Source organism: Bos taurus, chromosome 5 (genome assembly GCF_002263795.3).
Source record: "Bos taurus isolate L1 Dominette 01449 registration number 42190680 breed Hereford chromosome 5, ARS-UCD2.0, whole genome shotgun sequence".
Classification (NCBI taxonomy): domain Eukaryota; kingdom Metazoa; phylum Chordata; class Mammalia; order Artiodactyla; family Bovidae; genus Bos; species Bos taurus.
Window position 1 is genome coordinate 48,457,435 of NC_037332.1, and position 17,395 is coordinate 48,474,829.

The 17,395-nt window shown below is 35.6% G+C and overlaps 1 protein-coding gene across 5 annotated transcripts in view; it reads right to left on the reverse strand.

Moving 5' to 3' along the window:
• The window catches only part of MSRB3 (methionine sulfoxide reductase B3), a 182,592-nt gene that overhangs the window by 127,394 nt on the left and 37,803 nt on the right, over window positions 1-17,395 (reverse strand). For 4 of the 5 annotated variants that reach the window (NM_001435233.1, NM_001435234.1, NM_001435235.1 and 1 more), the window contains exon 2: window positions 14,514-14,640. The exons of the other annotated variant lie outside the window; for it this stretch is intronic. In NM_001435233.1, the coding sequence (NP_001422162.1) occupies window positions 14,514-14,589 (76 nt within the window). In that variant the 5' untranslated portion in view covers window positions 14,590-14,640. The remainder of the gene's footprint in view (window positions 1-14,513; window positions 14,641-17,395) is intronic. 5 annotated transcript variants of the gene reach the window in all.

A 17,395-nucleotide genomic window follows, 5' to 3' on the forward strand; every position in this document is an offset into this window, starting at 1 on the left:
GTCTATAAAATGTTGAAAGGCTTTTAAAATTCTTGTTAAGAAGTAAATCAAATCTGTAACCTAAATCTTAGGGCACTTTTAAGATATAAATCTTATATTTCAGTGTGAAAAATCAAAACAAAACAAAATCTAAAGATTCTATAATTTTAATTTTGGTCCTAGGATCAGAAAAAAATAAAACTATTATTTTCCCAATATAGTAAGTGAATTAGAGATGATAAGACTATCTTATTTTCCTTTGAGAAAAGCTTATGTTGAAATATCTTGCCACTGTATTTAAAAATGGTATATTTCAATTTTCACTATAAATTATAATTTTTAGTCGGTTATTAGTCTGTCATTTTGGAAAGTTCAAGAAACTTTTATTCCAGATGTAGTAGTGTTAGGAATTTCTAAATAAGTGTGCATTTATAAAAGCCAAGTCTAGCCCATTTTTACAATAGAATATAAAATTATACACCATGAACCATTTTTCCTTGTGTTTTGTTTTGCATTCTAGTAATTTAATAAAGGTTTTTTAAAAAATGCATAACACAAGAAAGAAAAGCTCCATGCTTGTAAAAGAATGCTCAATTCTTTTGATTTTTTTTCTTTCAGCATGGACCTATAAAGGAAAAACGTTCCTGAGAAGAACATACCATCTAAAACATCATGACACTGGCTTCAGATCTGGGGTTTCCATGAAACCAGGGCTGCAGGGCTTACTTTGAGGACCACCGATACGACGTTTTTCTTACTGGTTTTTTAAGTCATCAAAATTGTTAAGCGTTTACAGAGTACTCGGCTAAGTAAAATACTCATTCATTCAACAATTACTTACTGAGCACCTACTCATGTGCACTCAGTCATATCTGACTCTTTGCCACTCTGTGGACTGTAGCTCGCCAGATACCTCTGTCCATGGGATTCTCTAGGCAACAATATTGGAGTGGGTTGCCATTTCCTTCTCCAGGGGATCTTCCTGACTTAGGGATCGACACTTGGCAGGTAGATTCTTTACCACTGCCCTACCTGGGAAGCCCTGCTGCTGCTGCTGCTGCTGCTGCTAAGTCGCTTCAGTAGTGTCTGACTTTGTGCAACCCCATAGACGGCAGCCCACCAGGCTCCCCCGTCCCTGGGATTCTCCAGTCAAGAACACTGGAGTGGGTTGCCATTTCCTTCTCCAGGGAAGCCCTGAGCACCTACTATATTCTGGCATTATTCTAGGCACTTAAGATATATCTGTGAGCAAAATCAAGATCCTTTCATGGAGCTGCCATCCCAGCAGGGGTAGAAAACAGATAAAATACAATGAAAATAAATAAGAAAATTATATAGCCTCTCAGAAGGTGGTAAGTATACAGGATGGGGAACAAAAGGTAAAACTGAGCAGAGCAAAGAAGACTGGGAGTGCTAGAAGTAAGGGCTATAACCTTAAATAGAATGGTCAAGGTAAGCCTCACAGAGGTAACATTTGAGCCCAGCCCTGAAGGAGGAGAAGTTGTCTGTGTTACTATCTGAAGGAAGAGCTTCCTGAACACCTGGGGAAAACAGCCAATGTGAGAGACTGTTGTTGTTGTTCACTCAGTCATGTCCAGCTCTTTGTGACTCCATGGACTGGAGCATGCCAGGCCTCCCTGTCCCTCACTATCTGTAAGATATGTAAGAGATGAATACACTAAAAAGTTCTAGTCCAGTGGTAGAGATGGAGACAAGTAACTACAAAGCAAATACTAAAACTTGAATATGAATAGTGTAGATAGTTCAGTCGCTCAGTTGTGTCCAACTCTTTGTGACCCCATGTACTGCAGCATGCCAGGCTTCCCTGTCTATCACTAACTCCCAGAGTTTACTCAAACTCATGTCCATTGAGTCGGTGATGTCATCCAACCACCTCACCCTCTGTCATCCCCTTCTCCTCCCGCCTTCAATCTTTCCCAGCATCAGGGTCTTTTCAAATGAGATATTTCTTCGCATCAGGTGGCCAAAATGTAGATAAGCAACAACAACAAAAAGAATATACTTTTTATCTGGAAATTTACAACTGCAATATTTTAGAACAGATGTTGTCTGACATGACCTTTCTTTCTTCCTTTTAGCGAAGTGAAATCCTTTTAGCCAAATGCTATACTCAAAATAGCTCTCAGAGAGTATTTGGTTGAACGCTGAGCACAGAATCAAGAGTGCAGCCTCTGCTAGTTTGCTCTGTGTATTTAATGTCATCCCTTTCAGACTATCGATCATCACTCCCAACCTGGAGTCATGTGCAAGATACTCAGTAGATGTTCTTTGGTGATGAATTTTTGACAGGCCTAGAGAACAAAATCCTTTGGCCAAACATTTACCCCTAGGAAACATTTCAATAAATCTCCCCTTCAAAGTAATCTTATAGGTGGTAGCAGGAAACATCTATAACTAAAGAAAGTATAAAATTAGTACCTTGACTTAGTTTTCATTTTTTTAAAACATCCTTAATTTTTACACTCAGGTTCAGTTTAATTTTGTCAGTCTGCCACATCCTAAATATAACACAAAGAAAACCAAAAAACCCTCTAAGTCACAGGAATCACAAGGTAAAGAGCTTTTTCTTTTCTATATGTGAGAAAAGGCATATCTTTATTTCTCATAGTAATAATCGCATTTCATGCCTTCTTGCTGTTTTTCTATTATACTTCACATAAGACAGTTCTACAGATCAGTTTCAGCTCTGTTCTACTGACGCATGCACAGAGTTCTAATTAACATCAATGGACATTATAAGCATGCCAAGGCAACACAGCATTTTAAACTTCTTGAATTAAACAAGACCATATGTTTTAGTGGTGCATAGTTGAATGATAAAATTGGTCTTCTGGTTTCTATACTGAAGGTTTGAATAGATAAACTAAGAAAATATTTTCAAGGAAGTTTTCCTTCCAAGCCTACATATCCCTCTAAATTCATCCCTACTCTGATCTTTCATCTGAATATCCTCAGTACTAGTGTATTTACTCTGCAGGGTACTATTTACATGAGCTAATATAATATTTTGCAATTATTCTCAAATATCTTCAGTTGTTTCTGCTTTATTTTCCCAGATTATAAATTCTTTGAACACATAAACTGTTGAGCCTAATATTAATTCATACTTTCTGAAACTATTTATTAAACATCTACAGTGAAGTAAGAACTGTGATGAGCACTGGAAAATTAAAAATGAGTAAGTCAAGGTTACTGCCCCTAGGGGAACACATATTGTAGCAGTAAAGATAAGAAAAACAATCAATACAATGTGCAGTCGTATAGGAAAAATACATGTAAAGTTTTGTGTCAAGAGAGTTAACAAAGAAGACATTAATACTGTTAAACTTTGCCCACCAACATTGACTATGTCCGATTATAACTGGGATATAGAAAATTCACATTATTTGTAGAAACAGCATCTACAGGGTCAGCGGACCAAAGGAGATTCAAATAGGGAAGAGAATGCTATGTAAACAAGCTGATAGATGTAGTGTGATCAAATACACACAATGTCAAGATGGTAATCAGAGTCTTTCATGTCAGTGGGATTAGCTAATTTAACAAAGTAAAATAGCCAGAATAAAATGTATATTCTGATTTGGAAGAGGAAAAATTGGGCAGCGGAGAAATAAGGCAGTTTTAAAATTAAAAGGGAAATATGTCAATGTTTTCTCACTGCAAGTCAATAGGAGTAAATGTACCTCCCACAACATCGAAAGTCTATTAACATGATTTCAAATTCTAGCCTTTAATAGTAAATAATCTGTAAGACTGCATGATTTTCCTGAGAGGAGACAATGGAGAGCTTTACCACTACATTTATCCGATGATAAATTAACCTGAATGAACTCTGTAAAATACAAACCACATTTTACATTTCTATCCTTTATTTTCAGGTTACAAAGTTTTAATTGTTGAATTCATGTGTAGTAATCATTTTATCACTGTTCTCTAAGTGTATTAAAATGAACTAAAGAGTACTTATCAATTCTTCCAAATGTAATGCCAATACCAAGAGCAATGACTTTTGTATTAATGTGGACCGTGAAGACTAGAGTTCAGGGAAATATTTCAAACATGTGTTGATCCAGAAAGCACTTTCTTACTTGCAAAGTATCTGAGTAAAAAGAGAATTTTGAAAGGCACGGCCATCATCAAGTGACAATAGTGGAAGAGAAAGTTACTTAACTTCAAGTCTAACTGATTGCAAGTGAAACGTCTGACAAAGTTAGCGTTCCCTGGTTTTAATATTTGTTTCCAGTATGGGTCTTCAGTAGAACATCATAGCCGGTATAGAAAAAAAAAATTAAAAACAGACAGGCTCATTTCCATTCTACATTTCACATGCAATCAAAAAGACTTGCAAAAAATAGTTTTCTCTCCCATCCTCCCTCATCATCTTGGGAGCACAGATTGAGAGGGGAAGATGAGAGTAACCCCAGCCACAAAAAGGATGGAGAGGAGCCCTCTCTTAGACTACCATGCAGAATTTTATTTCCATATAACATCAAGTATACTTTTTTACAAAGAAACTAAAATCTACATTGTCTAAGAGCTCAGCTTTGAAAACGTCTAAAATTACATTATCGCCCAAATCAAATTTAAAATCTAGATTAATTAAGTTCAATGGACAGATAAGTCTGCAATTGTCACTCGATGAACAGCTAAATCTGAGTCTAGCTCTACATGTATACAGTCCAGAAAAATCTAAGAGATTCTGGAGAAAAAAAAGAGTCAAAAAATTTACAGTTTTCTTTATCAGCCAGATAACTAAAGTAAAGGCATAAGACTTCTTCTGAATTATTCAATATCTCCTTAAGGAACAGGGGGATAATTTCAATAATCTTTGCATCCCCAGAACCTTACACTGTGCCCAGAGAAGAGTAAGTACTAAATAAGTACATGTTGTATTTAAATATTTATTCAACTTTCCATTTTAATTATTGCTATTTAAATTTCCTTCCTAAAGATGTTTTCTAAATGACAGCTCTGGCTGTTTCTTAGAACTTAGTTTAAAATCTGAAATAATATTTGCTCAATAAACCAATGAAATTTTTTAAAAAATAAATAATGGACTAAATTTTTTCTTAATTACTACTCTGAATCTCTTATTACCTCTGTAGAGTTCCACTCTCAAGTCTTTTATTATGACTAATATTCCATTAATTCTCTGGATTTAAGACTCTGAGATTACTTAATCCAGCATTCCGCAAAACATACCATGTGAAACACAGGCTCTGGAAAAAAAAAAAATGCTTACAGGTAGTTCCTGTTGTGGGGTGAGAGAAGTTTCCACAGTCAAACCAGATTAGGAAAATCTAGGTTACATGGGCTTTAAAGAAGAGTTCGTCCAGACTTTCTTATGCCAACGTCCATTATTGAATATGTGGTATTTTGACACACCACTATTTTACGCTCCACTAGAAAGGTAGAAAAGAGTTGTCAATCAAACCAGAGCAATACTTCCTTATCGAAATGATCTGCATGCTGCATCCTCATTACCAAGATGGTGAAATGTGAAAACAGGTCATCTTAGATGTGGCAGCATGCAGTTTCTCCATATGATGATGGAATCAGTTATATAGGCTATTAGTAGAACAAGTGTTCATAATTCAGGAATTTATAAACTTCTAGTCCAAAGCCCTCATGAGGAAGAAAACTAAGGCCCAAAGATGTTGCATGACCTGGTCACACACCTGGCTAATGAGAGCAAGCTCCTGTCTGCAGCTTTCCTCCTCTAATTTATTCATTCATTATATTCCTCTCTTGAACCAGAGCTCTGTTGTACACATGCCCATCTCTCACTAACCGATGTGCCCACAGTCTGTTCCCACTCTCCATGCCGCCACCCTCTCCTCGTACAATCTCCTGCTAATTATAACTCCATCTGCTGCATTCCTTCAATATCCCCCAAAAGAAGTGCCACTGCTTCAAATCCTAATCTAAGAAGTTCGTCAGCCATTCTGGGCAGAAAGATGCACAATGCTTTTCTTATTTCTTCTGCTCCTTCCTTCAGTAGTAAAGCAAAGGAGGAAATGTTTATATATAATCATAAAAACATGAAATATATAACTCCCTTTATTCTATAGATAACAAAATTTGGGCCCAAAGTAGCCATCTTTCCAAGAATATATATTCCTTAAAAACAGAGCTCACATTACTTACTATATGGCATTATTTTGATACATAAGATGATGTTACTTATTCATCACCATTCATTCATTCAACAAATATTTACTGAGTACCTATTCAATTAGTGACAGATGACTGAAGTCTAGTTGCTAAGATGGCATAGTGAACTAAACACACAAAAAAATGTCTACCTTGCCAGAGCTTACTATGCAGGAACTATGGGTTTTCCTGTAATAGAAATAGATTTTGATGATCAAACCTATCAACTTTCCCAGACTTATTTGATGTCCCACCCCTGCCTTTTTATATTTTTCCAGTTTATTCTCCCTTATGGCCAGGGATTAAAGTTGCACAGAATGAATTTCTGGGAAATGTCAAGTAATGTTAACACTTGAAGGTAATATCTAATTGTGAACAATTTGACAAGGATGTATTTCGTTCTAAGTTTACAGATGAGGAATAGGAATAAAAGGTACAAAACAGATTCTGGGGCCAGAAGGCAAGTTGGTGGTAAAAACAAACTAGTAAATGCAGATAGGGCTTCCCTGGTGGCTCAGCTGGTAAATGCAGATTATGCCTCCAAACTCATTCTTCATCAATACCAAAAACAGGATAGCAAACTCAGAAACTTGCTGTGATGTTATCTAAAATTTGCATAAGAAATATTGATCAAAATGGAATATACTATGAACAGCTGTGCCATTCTGTGAGCCACTATGCATTTCTGTAACAAAACTAAATCTTAAAAACTATAGCTATAAAATTTGGGGTTTTATTTGCTTGCTTAAAATTTAAGTAATCTAGCAAGTTAGATTAGCAGTACATTCTTAATTTGCAATTATGTGGTTGACTACAATAAACATATCTACTGTTGAAGGAAATGCTTACCATAGTAGTAACCAAGTAAATTTAAATTCTATAAATGCATATCTCTTAAAAGTCACCTAAATAACTGATATCTTTGTCATTTCATGGTAATTTTTATAACATGCATTCTAAAGTGACTAATACAATTGCAAATATACTAAATGTAAAAGAGAGAGAAAAACCAAGAGAATTAAAATAAACGGGGATTTTAAATTTTCAAAGGGTTGATTTCAAATGCAAAGGCACAAAAATTGAGATAATTTGCCACTGCATCTCAATAAAATCTATTCAAAGCATTTTAAGTTAAAATATATCTAGCAGAAGCAGCCATTAGAGATTCAATCTCTAAATAAAATGTTTAGGATGAAGCTATAAACTAGAAAAGACTGACGATGAAAATTCATCAAGTATCTAGCCATGTATTAGTAACTCCTTGTGAACTGTCATTCACATCCCATTCTTCATTAAACACGTATTTGCTGAAAGCAAAAGATGGCTTGTTTTAATAAATCTTTCTATGACCTGTTAGGTAAATTTTTGTGAACATGTTTAGATAAACATCTAATAATTCTACCTATATGATTCCCAAAAGTCTGTGTTGTCTCAATAAACTAGTAAAATTATCATTTGTTTTCAGAACTTAAAATATTTCATATTCAGTGGTCATTGTTAAACAATTTCTCAAAATTAAAACTCTTTTTTACTCTTTTTTATGGATTTTGTTACATATTTTATAATTATTAATTGGGTGAATAATTTATTCTATATTTTAAAAAAATTAACAAATTCCACATTTAACAAACCATATGCCCAACACCTTATTCATACATATGCATTTATTGTTCTATAGCAATTTAGCCTCATGCACAAATGATTTTTAAAACTCATCTAGTAATTAGATGCTGTACAGCAATTTTTCAACATTAACTAATACTTTATTATATCACGGAGTTATTAAAACACTTTGTTTTAGTAAAGAATATAGCTGTATTCGAGTACTCATCAACATTTTAAATATAATTTTTCTTAGCTTCCAAAAATATTTTCATTCATGCAAGAAAGGACTCATGCTTAACAGTCAACATGTTAAATTAATAACATTTTCAAGATTCTATAAAAATTCAAAACATAGCAAAACAAAATGTGAAATTTTCTTTAATTCTTGGGTGGTCTGCTGAAGAAAATTTAGCTATATATAAAACCATAAATTACTGTTAAATCAGCTATTTGGATACAAGATAAGTTAATTTATGAAAACGTGTTTTAGTTTATAGAAAGTCTACACATGAAAGACAATTTCGATGAGATGTCCAAGCACAAGGGAGTTGGAAGCCTGTTGAAAATGGAAAAAGGTTTTGCACTCTACAAATATTGTTTGAACATAATATAAGCAGAAAAAATTTGTGGTTTGTAAATCCATGTGTTCTTAACTGAATATTTTTGACATACTTTTGTTTAAGTTTTCACAATGCACCTATGTGCTAATGATATCAATAGCCTTTCAAGCTGTGAAAGAATGTAAGCCTAGTGCCATCTACTGGGAAGAGTGGATGCCATTCAATCAATTAATTGCAAATTTTGTGAATTAGGGGAGCTGAAATCTGAATGTCTTTTTTTTTTTTAAAGAACTCTTTGTTCCTTTAAAAAAAAAAAATAGCCCTCCACAAGGCACTTTCAATTTAATCGAATTAAATTAGGTAAGATGAACATGTAAGAATGTGAAGCCAGAGAATAGAGAGCATTAAACTGAACTCGTGGGAGAAAATTTCATTGGTGACATCAATACAGAAATTAGAAATAATGCGTTCTGATTAGAGTTTTTGTATTGGTTTCAAGTGTATCCTTTAGAAGACAGGTTCTGAATCTGTGGTCAAAGAGCCCTCAATTACAAGTATCAGAGTATCTAATAAAAAAAAATCTTGAAACTATATGAAAACTTGCATAGGTGCACATATGTTTCTTCTAGGTGAACATATGTTTCTTTTCTTCTGGAGAAGAAAAGTCATAACTTTAATTTAAAAAAAAATTTTTTTTAGATTAAAGATGGTTCACGTTTTCAAGATCCAAAATGGTTAAAAAATAAAAATAATACAGAAAGCCAATCTATTCGGTAGGTGAGTAGCACACCACTGAGTTCAATTATTTCTTTACAGTAAATACAAAGATAACATCAGATGCTATAATGAAATATTGCCAGCTCAGACTTGAATAATAGTACTTTTTACTTATGGACATTGCTTTGGTGCATATATGTACTACTTTCTCTTTACAAATGCAGAACTTAAAGCCCAACAGACAATATTAATTTGTTCCAGAGAAAAGCGACCAAAAGAACCAGAGTTCTTACTTCTCATGGTAAGTATTTGCTGTTGTTTATTTGCAAACTCGTGTCCGACACTTTTGCAACCCCATGGACTGTAGGTTATAATATGTACTTATTATATCATGGGTTATAATATGTACTTATTCATAATATGTATAATTTGTACTTATCATATGTACTTATTCCCTTCCTCAAACAGTTTATCACCAAAACTCAAATTGCTGGAGAGAAAAAGTAAAAGAAATTTTGGATAATATACTTTGAATCTGTGTTACCATTTTTTATTGTTATTTGTTTGGCTACAATGTGATTTATACCTAAGAAATCTACCTATTGTATTAACGCATACAGTGAGAAAAGAGAAATTGGTTTTTTTATAATATTTTCAAAAGGCACTCAAACTATGAACTTTAATTTAACCTTCCCATTAGATTTATTTGAGGCCGAAATAGTCTCAGATAAATTTGTCCTCTCTGTTATAGCTATCACTTCACCTACATGTAAACTTTCCAAATGTTTATTCATTCATTTAACAAATATTTATTAAGTGCCAGGCACTGTGCTAAGCTCTGGAGCCACAGGCCCCTGATTCTTGGAGAGCCCTACTTAACCAAATGATAGTCCAACTTACAAACACCATTTGCAAAGTATCTGTCTTTAAGACTTCTAATTTCTACATTAGAATATTATGACATAACACCTTTACAAACTGCCATGTGGCTGTTCAATTCATGGACTGTTAAACACGCCAGTAAAGTCTATAAGAGTAACAACCACATATTACGTGTATGATGTTGGAGAAAAGCATAATTTATCACTGCAATTAGTACTACTTAGACAAATACTCTCATTTGGCTGAAAACTACCATGATATCTAGTCTAAGTTACAATTTGACTTAATTTTTATCAAGCACTGAAACTATATGTAAAATTGTGCTTCCTAACCCTTGCTAAGATAACCCCTTCCGTCCTGATTTAGAGGCAAGGAATTCTTATGTTCAAACATGGAAAATATTTCTGTCTTCCCACCACAACCAAGCAGATTTTTCTGTAAATTCCCAGCCATTAATTAGTACCGACTCTTAAGATCTGATTAACCCAAAGCCAAGTAAAAACAATGACAGTTCATAAAATCACAGAATTTCAAAACTGAAAAGATTTTCTAATTTAAATTTCTCATTTTAAAAATAAAGACTAAGATCTGAAGAGGTTTACTGGTATGTTCAAGGTCACACAAGTTAATGATAGAGCTGTGGTTAGTTCTCTGACTCCTATTCCAGTGCTCTTTTTCAATACATAAAAGAAACTGTTATAGGAAATTAAGAAGAGCTCTGAGAGAAAAAAAATTACCTTTAATTACAAACATGAGCAAACCATAACTCAGATGCACTTAATAAGCTCTAAATTGAAATTATGCCTATTTAAAAATAAGAAGAAAAGGAAGTCAAAGCTGAAAAATGATAGATCAGCCTTCTGGGATATGGCCTTCATACAGGTCAATCCAGTTATAATCAACTTTAAGAGCCTGCTCCAATTATTTTTCAGTTCTGGAATTATTTCGTATTGAATAATACCTAAAATTAGTAGGGTACTGGCTAGGGAGCAGAAGTCTTTTTGATTTACAGAGATTTTTGTTGTAATGGGTTTTGACCAGGGAACAGTAAATTAAAGCAAGACGTCAAACTTTTACCTTAATTTCCTTTATCTCCAAATTTGGCCTCTTCCCTCTCTACTTGAATAAAGTAATGAAGGCTAGAATTCCCATTTCAATTTCATTTTCCTTTTTCAAAATTTAAATTGTTTGTTTCACATTATTGTTGAACTTAGCAGTGTCTTCAACATATCTCCTTTTCTAAGAGTAAAATTCTGTGAATTTGAGCAGACTCTGGGAGATAGTGAAGGACAGGGAAGGCTGGCATGCTGCCGTCCATGGGGTCGCAAAGAGTCGGACATGACTGAACAACAACAAGAGTAAAATTCTGTTAGAGAAATGGACGGTAACAAAGATTTTGCTGACACTGAAGTTATAAAATATGTGCGCACTGGAAATTTCATAACACTTTAAAAAGTACAAGGTCCTTGAATGGCTGAGCAATTATGGAATACCACTCTACCAAATCATTTATCAAAGTAAAATAGGTTTACAAGCCCTAAGAAAAAAAGACCGAGTCCCTCTGAGCATCCTTTAGTACTAGACGGCACCCCACTCCAGTACTCTTGCCTGGAAAATCCCATGGATGGAGGAGCCTGGTAGGCTGCAGTCCATGGGGTCTCGAAGAGTCGAACACAACTGGCGACTTCACTTTCACTTTTCACTTTCATGCATTGGAGAAGGAAATGGCAACCCACTCCAGTATTCTTGCCTGGAGAATCTCAGGGATGGGGGAGCCTGGTGGGCTGCCATCTATGGGGTCGCACAGAGTCGGACACGACTGAAGTGACGTAGCAGCAGCAGCAGCAGCAAGAATAAAAGAAATGTGTTGTATGTTTACAGTACTTGAATTCTGGTTCAGTGGGATGTATGAGTAAAATAAAGAGGTCAAAACAACAAACATCTGAATAAACATGGTTATTTCTCAAATATAAAGTGCATTTGTGGCTCCGATCAAAGTAAAAAGAGTTAAGTGCAATATGGGATGTATTGAAATATTTTTTAAAGTCTATTTTACTAGAAAAACAGAAAAAATATATATCTATATTGATACAGATGTCTACAGTGACCTAGTGAACATTATACACAATGCTTACTATATGTCAGCCACTGTTGAAAGCATTTTTCACATCCTAAGCTATTTTGTTCTCACAGCAACCCTTTCAGGTGAGTACTATTATTATCCCCATTTTACAAACAAGGAAGTCAAGGCACGCAGCCAGTTAAGTGGCAAAGCTAGAATTTAGATGTGTGGAATTCCAGAATTTGTGTGCTTAAGCATTGTGCTATAATGGTTACTTCTTAAAAATTATCATCTTTGTTGAATTTATCTTTGAATCATGTGGATATCAAAATTTAAAGACACATATTTTGATTAAACAGTTTCATTATGAAACCTCTTAACTCTATAACTGTCATATCTCAAGTGATACCATGTTAATTAATAAGTTTCCATAAATACTTAGCCTCCTTGGTGTATGACAAACTAATGTTACAAGAACTGTGCTAGTGCTTTCCTACCTGGGTTTTTTTCCCAGTGGAAAACATGGTTACATATTAAATAACTTGCATACTCCAATTATTATGTGCATGTGTACTCAGCTGCTCAGTTGAGTCTGACTCTTGTGACCCCCATGGACTGTAGCCCACCAGAGGTCTGTCCATGGGATTCCCCAGGCAAGAATGCTGGAGCAGGTGGCCGTTTCCTCCTCCAGGGGATCTTCCCGACCCAGGAATTATTCTATGTAGTTCATAGTCATGGAAAAGTTTCACATAGCACAGAAACTACACTGGTTGATGCTCTCCCTCCAGCTTACATACAATAAAAGAAATAAAACTTGTCAGTTCTATAACTTGAATTTTTCTCTTATCCATCCCCCTTCTTCGCACACGTACTGTAACAATCATTGTTAAGGTTCTCCATGCTCCATGAGTCCCTCCAGCCTCAAGCTCTTCCAACATGCTGAGTGGCAGCAGTACAGGAACATGGCAGGTTGGGAAGCAAAGGTGTCAGGAAGAGTGGTTATGGACTCCAAGCATTAAACTTTATTGACCTCTCAACACTCACAGACATAAAAGCTATTTTTTGAAACAGACAGTGTTTACTATTCAACTATAGCTTTAAGACAAAAGCCTTATCCTCATTTCTAATTAAGCGGCCATCTCAATCTTCTCTTAGAAATATCTGGAACCAGCACTGACCGTCCATCATACTAAATCAATAAATCTTTTATGCAAATCAAGTCATTTTACTCTCCCTTCATCCCTTCCCTAAGATTTAAAATTTTAAAAACATCATATAGGGCACTTTACAATTTGTCTACCTTTCTTTCTTATCTCTTCTAACTTGCCCTCACCCACCCAAGCAAGCCACATTAAATAACTTGTATTTCTTTGAACATACTTTGCCTTTTCAGGTCTTCATGTATTTCCCACACTACTTCATATGTCAGAAACGTCCTTCCCCCTACTTGGACATCTGGCTAACTCTTGCTCACAGTCTGAGATTCAACTTAAGCATATCCTACATGAAGCCTTCCTTTAACTTCAGAGACTTCCCTCCCTTCCAAAAATCTCTTCCCCTAAGCAAAGAGCTAGGACCATCGTCTGCATTCCCCTAACATCCAAGGCATAAATACTTTAGTCTTATCACCATATGGTTCAATGGTCTTTACACAGTTTCAGCTCCATCTTGTGCTTGTTAAAGAAATTGGCTTGATCTTATTTATCATTGTATCCTCACTGCTTCACACAATGCCTGGCACTCATAGCTAATATTCAATGAATATTTAATGAGTTAGAATGAAATTCTCTATATAATACAGTAATAGAGAAAACTAAAAGAAAAGTAATATTGATAATAACGTTCACAGAAAATATCTGGCCATTGTGATTTTCATAACAAAATTATAATGTTAAACACAGGCAAATAGTAAAATTTTGGACTTTTATGTCTCTCTTGTTTAAATGCTTAAAATCACATTTTTAAAAAGACTGGTTGGTGGTTCTAATTTAAGAACCAGTTAATACATGCTACAGTAATTCTCTCTATTTGGTCCTTGTTAAATAGAACATCTTTTCTTTGCAAGTACAATAACTAACTTTATTACACTAAAGTTGTTCATGTTAATTTTCTTTCTTTCCTAAAGGAATGACCACATGTGGAATGAAAAGCATTTTTATTATCCTTTAACAAGATGAATGTCCTATTTTGTGTGATTTGGGGTGGTTTCTTATCAAGACTGCCAGCCTCTTATGAACATCATGATTTTCAGATGTGTAGTGTGCATTAAAGAATAAGAAGATATCATGAAATATTAGTGACAATTATATACTAAGCAAGGAAACTGGACAATGTTTCCAAGGGTTGTAAGGATTGTGGAAATGAATGTTACTCTAAGTAGAGTGGTGATTTATAACCAATTTCCGTCTTCAAATTAGGGCCCAAGTAAAAGAAAACGAAATTTAGCAAAGCATTGTGGTGTATCATTTCCTGCAGCAGAAACACCCCCACCCCGGCCCAGTGCCCTCACTTAGAACAGCACAAGGAGCAGCAACCTGAGGGAAGCCCACAGGCTCGCAGGGCAACTGGCTGGCTCTTTGTCACCAAATGCAGCAGGTTGAATGCAGACATCACTGTGATATCTTCACCAACAAAACGAGAGGCAAAGAACAGGGGCAAGAGCTGAGCAGGAGAAAAAAAGAAAACAAAAACAAATTAAAACATCACAAATGTTAAACACGTCCACTGCACAATTGATGTTACGGTTTTATCCGGAACTGAACACACACAGTGCTAATACATTGCAAATGCCTATTTTTCAGATGGTGAGCTTACTTTCAACCCAGGCTTATTTATATCTTATGAATAAAATACACACTATATAATAGTGTAATGTGTGAACACGTTTTGCAAGAGGTTGGAAAAAGAGACAAAGTTTAAAACAGTTGAAAGGAATTAACATTTACTGACTTCATACCAAGTGACAGGAACTGGCTGGGGCCAAATACACATATATTGTGTCATTTAATTCCTAGAATAAACCTAGGAGGTAGGTTTTATCACCCAATGTATATGTGAGGAAGCAAAGGCTCAAAGGTCCACGGGCACAAAGCAAACAGCCAGTGGGGGGAAAATAAAATTAAAAAGCCTTGTTCTATCCAGCTACAAAGTCCCCCTCTCTCCTCACACCACTTTGCCTTCTTCCAGCAATTATTTGCAAATCTGGAGAAGACTGCAAAATCCTGTAAGATTAACAGATTTCTTTTGTTAGAGTTTCATACTTTTAAAAAATAGAGAGCCAAATAACCTAAGGACAACTAGGAGGCTTCACTGTAGAAACAGCGTTACGTTTGAAGACGACATATCAACTACGAATTTTCATTTGATTCTATGATCTATGATTTCTAGATCAATTCTGTAACCAATGTTCACAACCTAGCCTTAAAGGGGGTAAAAATAATTTTTAAAGTTTTCGGAAATGAATCATGTGGAACTGTGTGAATGTTAAACTTTAAAGAAAAGTTGTTAGGATTTTCTTTAAAGTTTTAGACAATCTTTCAGTTGGTAAAGATTAACTTCAAATGAAGGTGGAAATACTGGATGAATAGAAACTTCCCATATTTTATTTAAAATTAACATTACAAGTGCCCTTAACCACTAAATGTCCAAAAATGGATATAAAATTAATGTCTCGTTCATTTCCTGACCCTCTCACCCCCCACTTCTTCTCCCCCCAAATAAAAGTCTGTTCCTGGTCTCTCCTGACCTCCTCAAAGAACAAACACATAATAAACAGTAATATATTTGACCAAATCACTCTGGAGTATATCTGACAGAAATCTGCTTGTATTAACATGCCTGAACTCTGACTTCTCCAAACTAAACTCACTACAAAACCAAAACATTTTTGTGTTACTAACTGGAGACAAAAAGGAGGAAGAGGGAAGGTAAGTATCACAATGCACAGCCTGAAAGAACCATTAAACATAAATAAACATGTCATTTGCACGAGTGACTGCAGAGCAGGGGAAAGAGAGCATTCCTTTGGAGCAGACTACTGACTAATAAAAGATCAAAGGTCTATACCTCACAACACTATAAATAAAAATGTATTTTTTCCCTGTGACCTTCGCTGTGAGGAGTAAAGTGTGCACGGTGAATGTAATTACTTAGCAAAGCTGCAGCCTCATTGTGCTCCTGCAGTTGACCATAAAACGTCTTCCTATTCTGTTTCATCAACTGCTGTACCAGGCGGCCTGCGCGCCTACCGATGGCCACAGCCATCTGGCTTGTGTCAAAGCCAGCGCACAGGAAGAAAGGGAGTGATGTCACTCTGCAGGTCAGGCAAAGAACAAAGATGCATTCTATAATTAAAAGCTGAGGGCCTCAAATACCGGGGGCCCTTCAGCATGATATGACGGCGTGATTTAATGTTCTGACGCTTGCCTTTATTTCTACCCAAAAAGCCAGGGCTCCATCTAGTGGCAAATTAGTTTTGCCCAGTTTTCTTTAAAAGGGAACCCATCTGAGTTAGCATCCAACAAAACAGAGCAACAAAGTGACTACTTTCCGAGCAATCTAGCCTTTTTAACAAAAAGTACAGTTTGTCACAGTGCCCTCTGTCCTCAAGTCCTACAAAGCATGCCCTTTCACAGCTTAGGATTGTGAGGATAACAGCCAAAGCAGCTAATTTTGCAAAAATGCACCATGTACTACAGTCTACCCTGAAAAAAATGTAGCTGAGATGGAAAGTGAGAAACGCTTCTAGAGAACGGATACATGCCTCTGGATGCCTTGGTGAAATCAAACTCATAATGTTGTACTCCAGGAAACAAAAGTATCCTAGTTAATATGGCTCTAAATGTGACACCAGGAGCAACTCATCTATAGAACAGAAAATGGAATATTTTTATGGTGAAACAATGTAACAAATTTAGTTTAAACTAATGTTTTCCACTTAGTTTCTCTTAGTTTATGCTTGCAATACATGAAGTAAAATACGTTGACAAACCAGTCTAAACTGCAGAATACACTGAATGAAAGACGTGATATCATAATGGATGGGTAGGATCTATGAGATCAGACTGCCTGGGTTTGAAGCCTGGTCCTGCCCCTAAGGAGTGGTGTCACCTTGGCAAAGTGGCTTACCCTCTCAATGCCTCCGTTTCCTCAACTCTAAAATAACAATTAAATCAGTTAATTGGTTAGAACCACTTGGAACAACTCCTGGCACATAGTTTATGCTCACAAACATTAGCTCTTACTAGTGTTTATCTATTTATTTATTTTTTAATATTTATTTATTTGGCTGCATTGGGTCTTAGTTGTAGCACACAGGATCTTCAGTCTTCACAGCAGCATGTGAGACCTTTTTAGTTGCAGCATGTGGGATCTAGTTCCCTGACCAGGAATCGAACCCCAGGCCCCCTGCATTGGG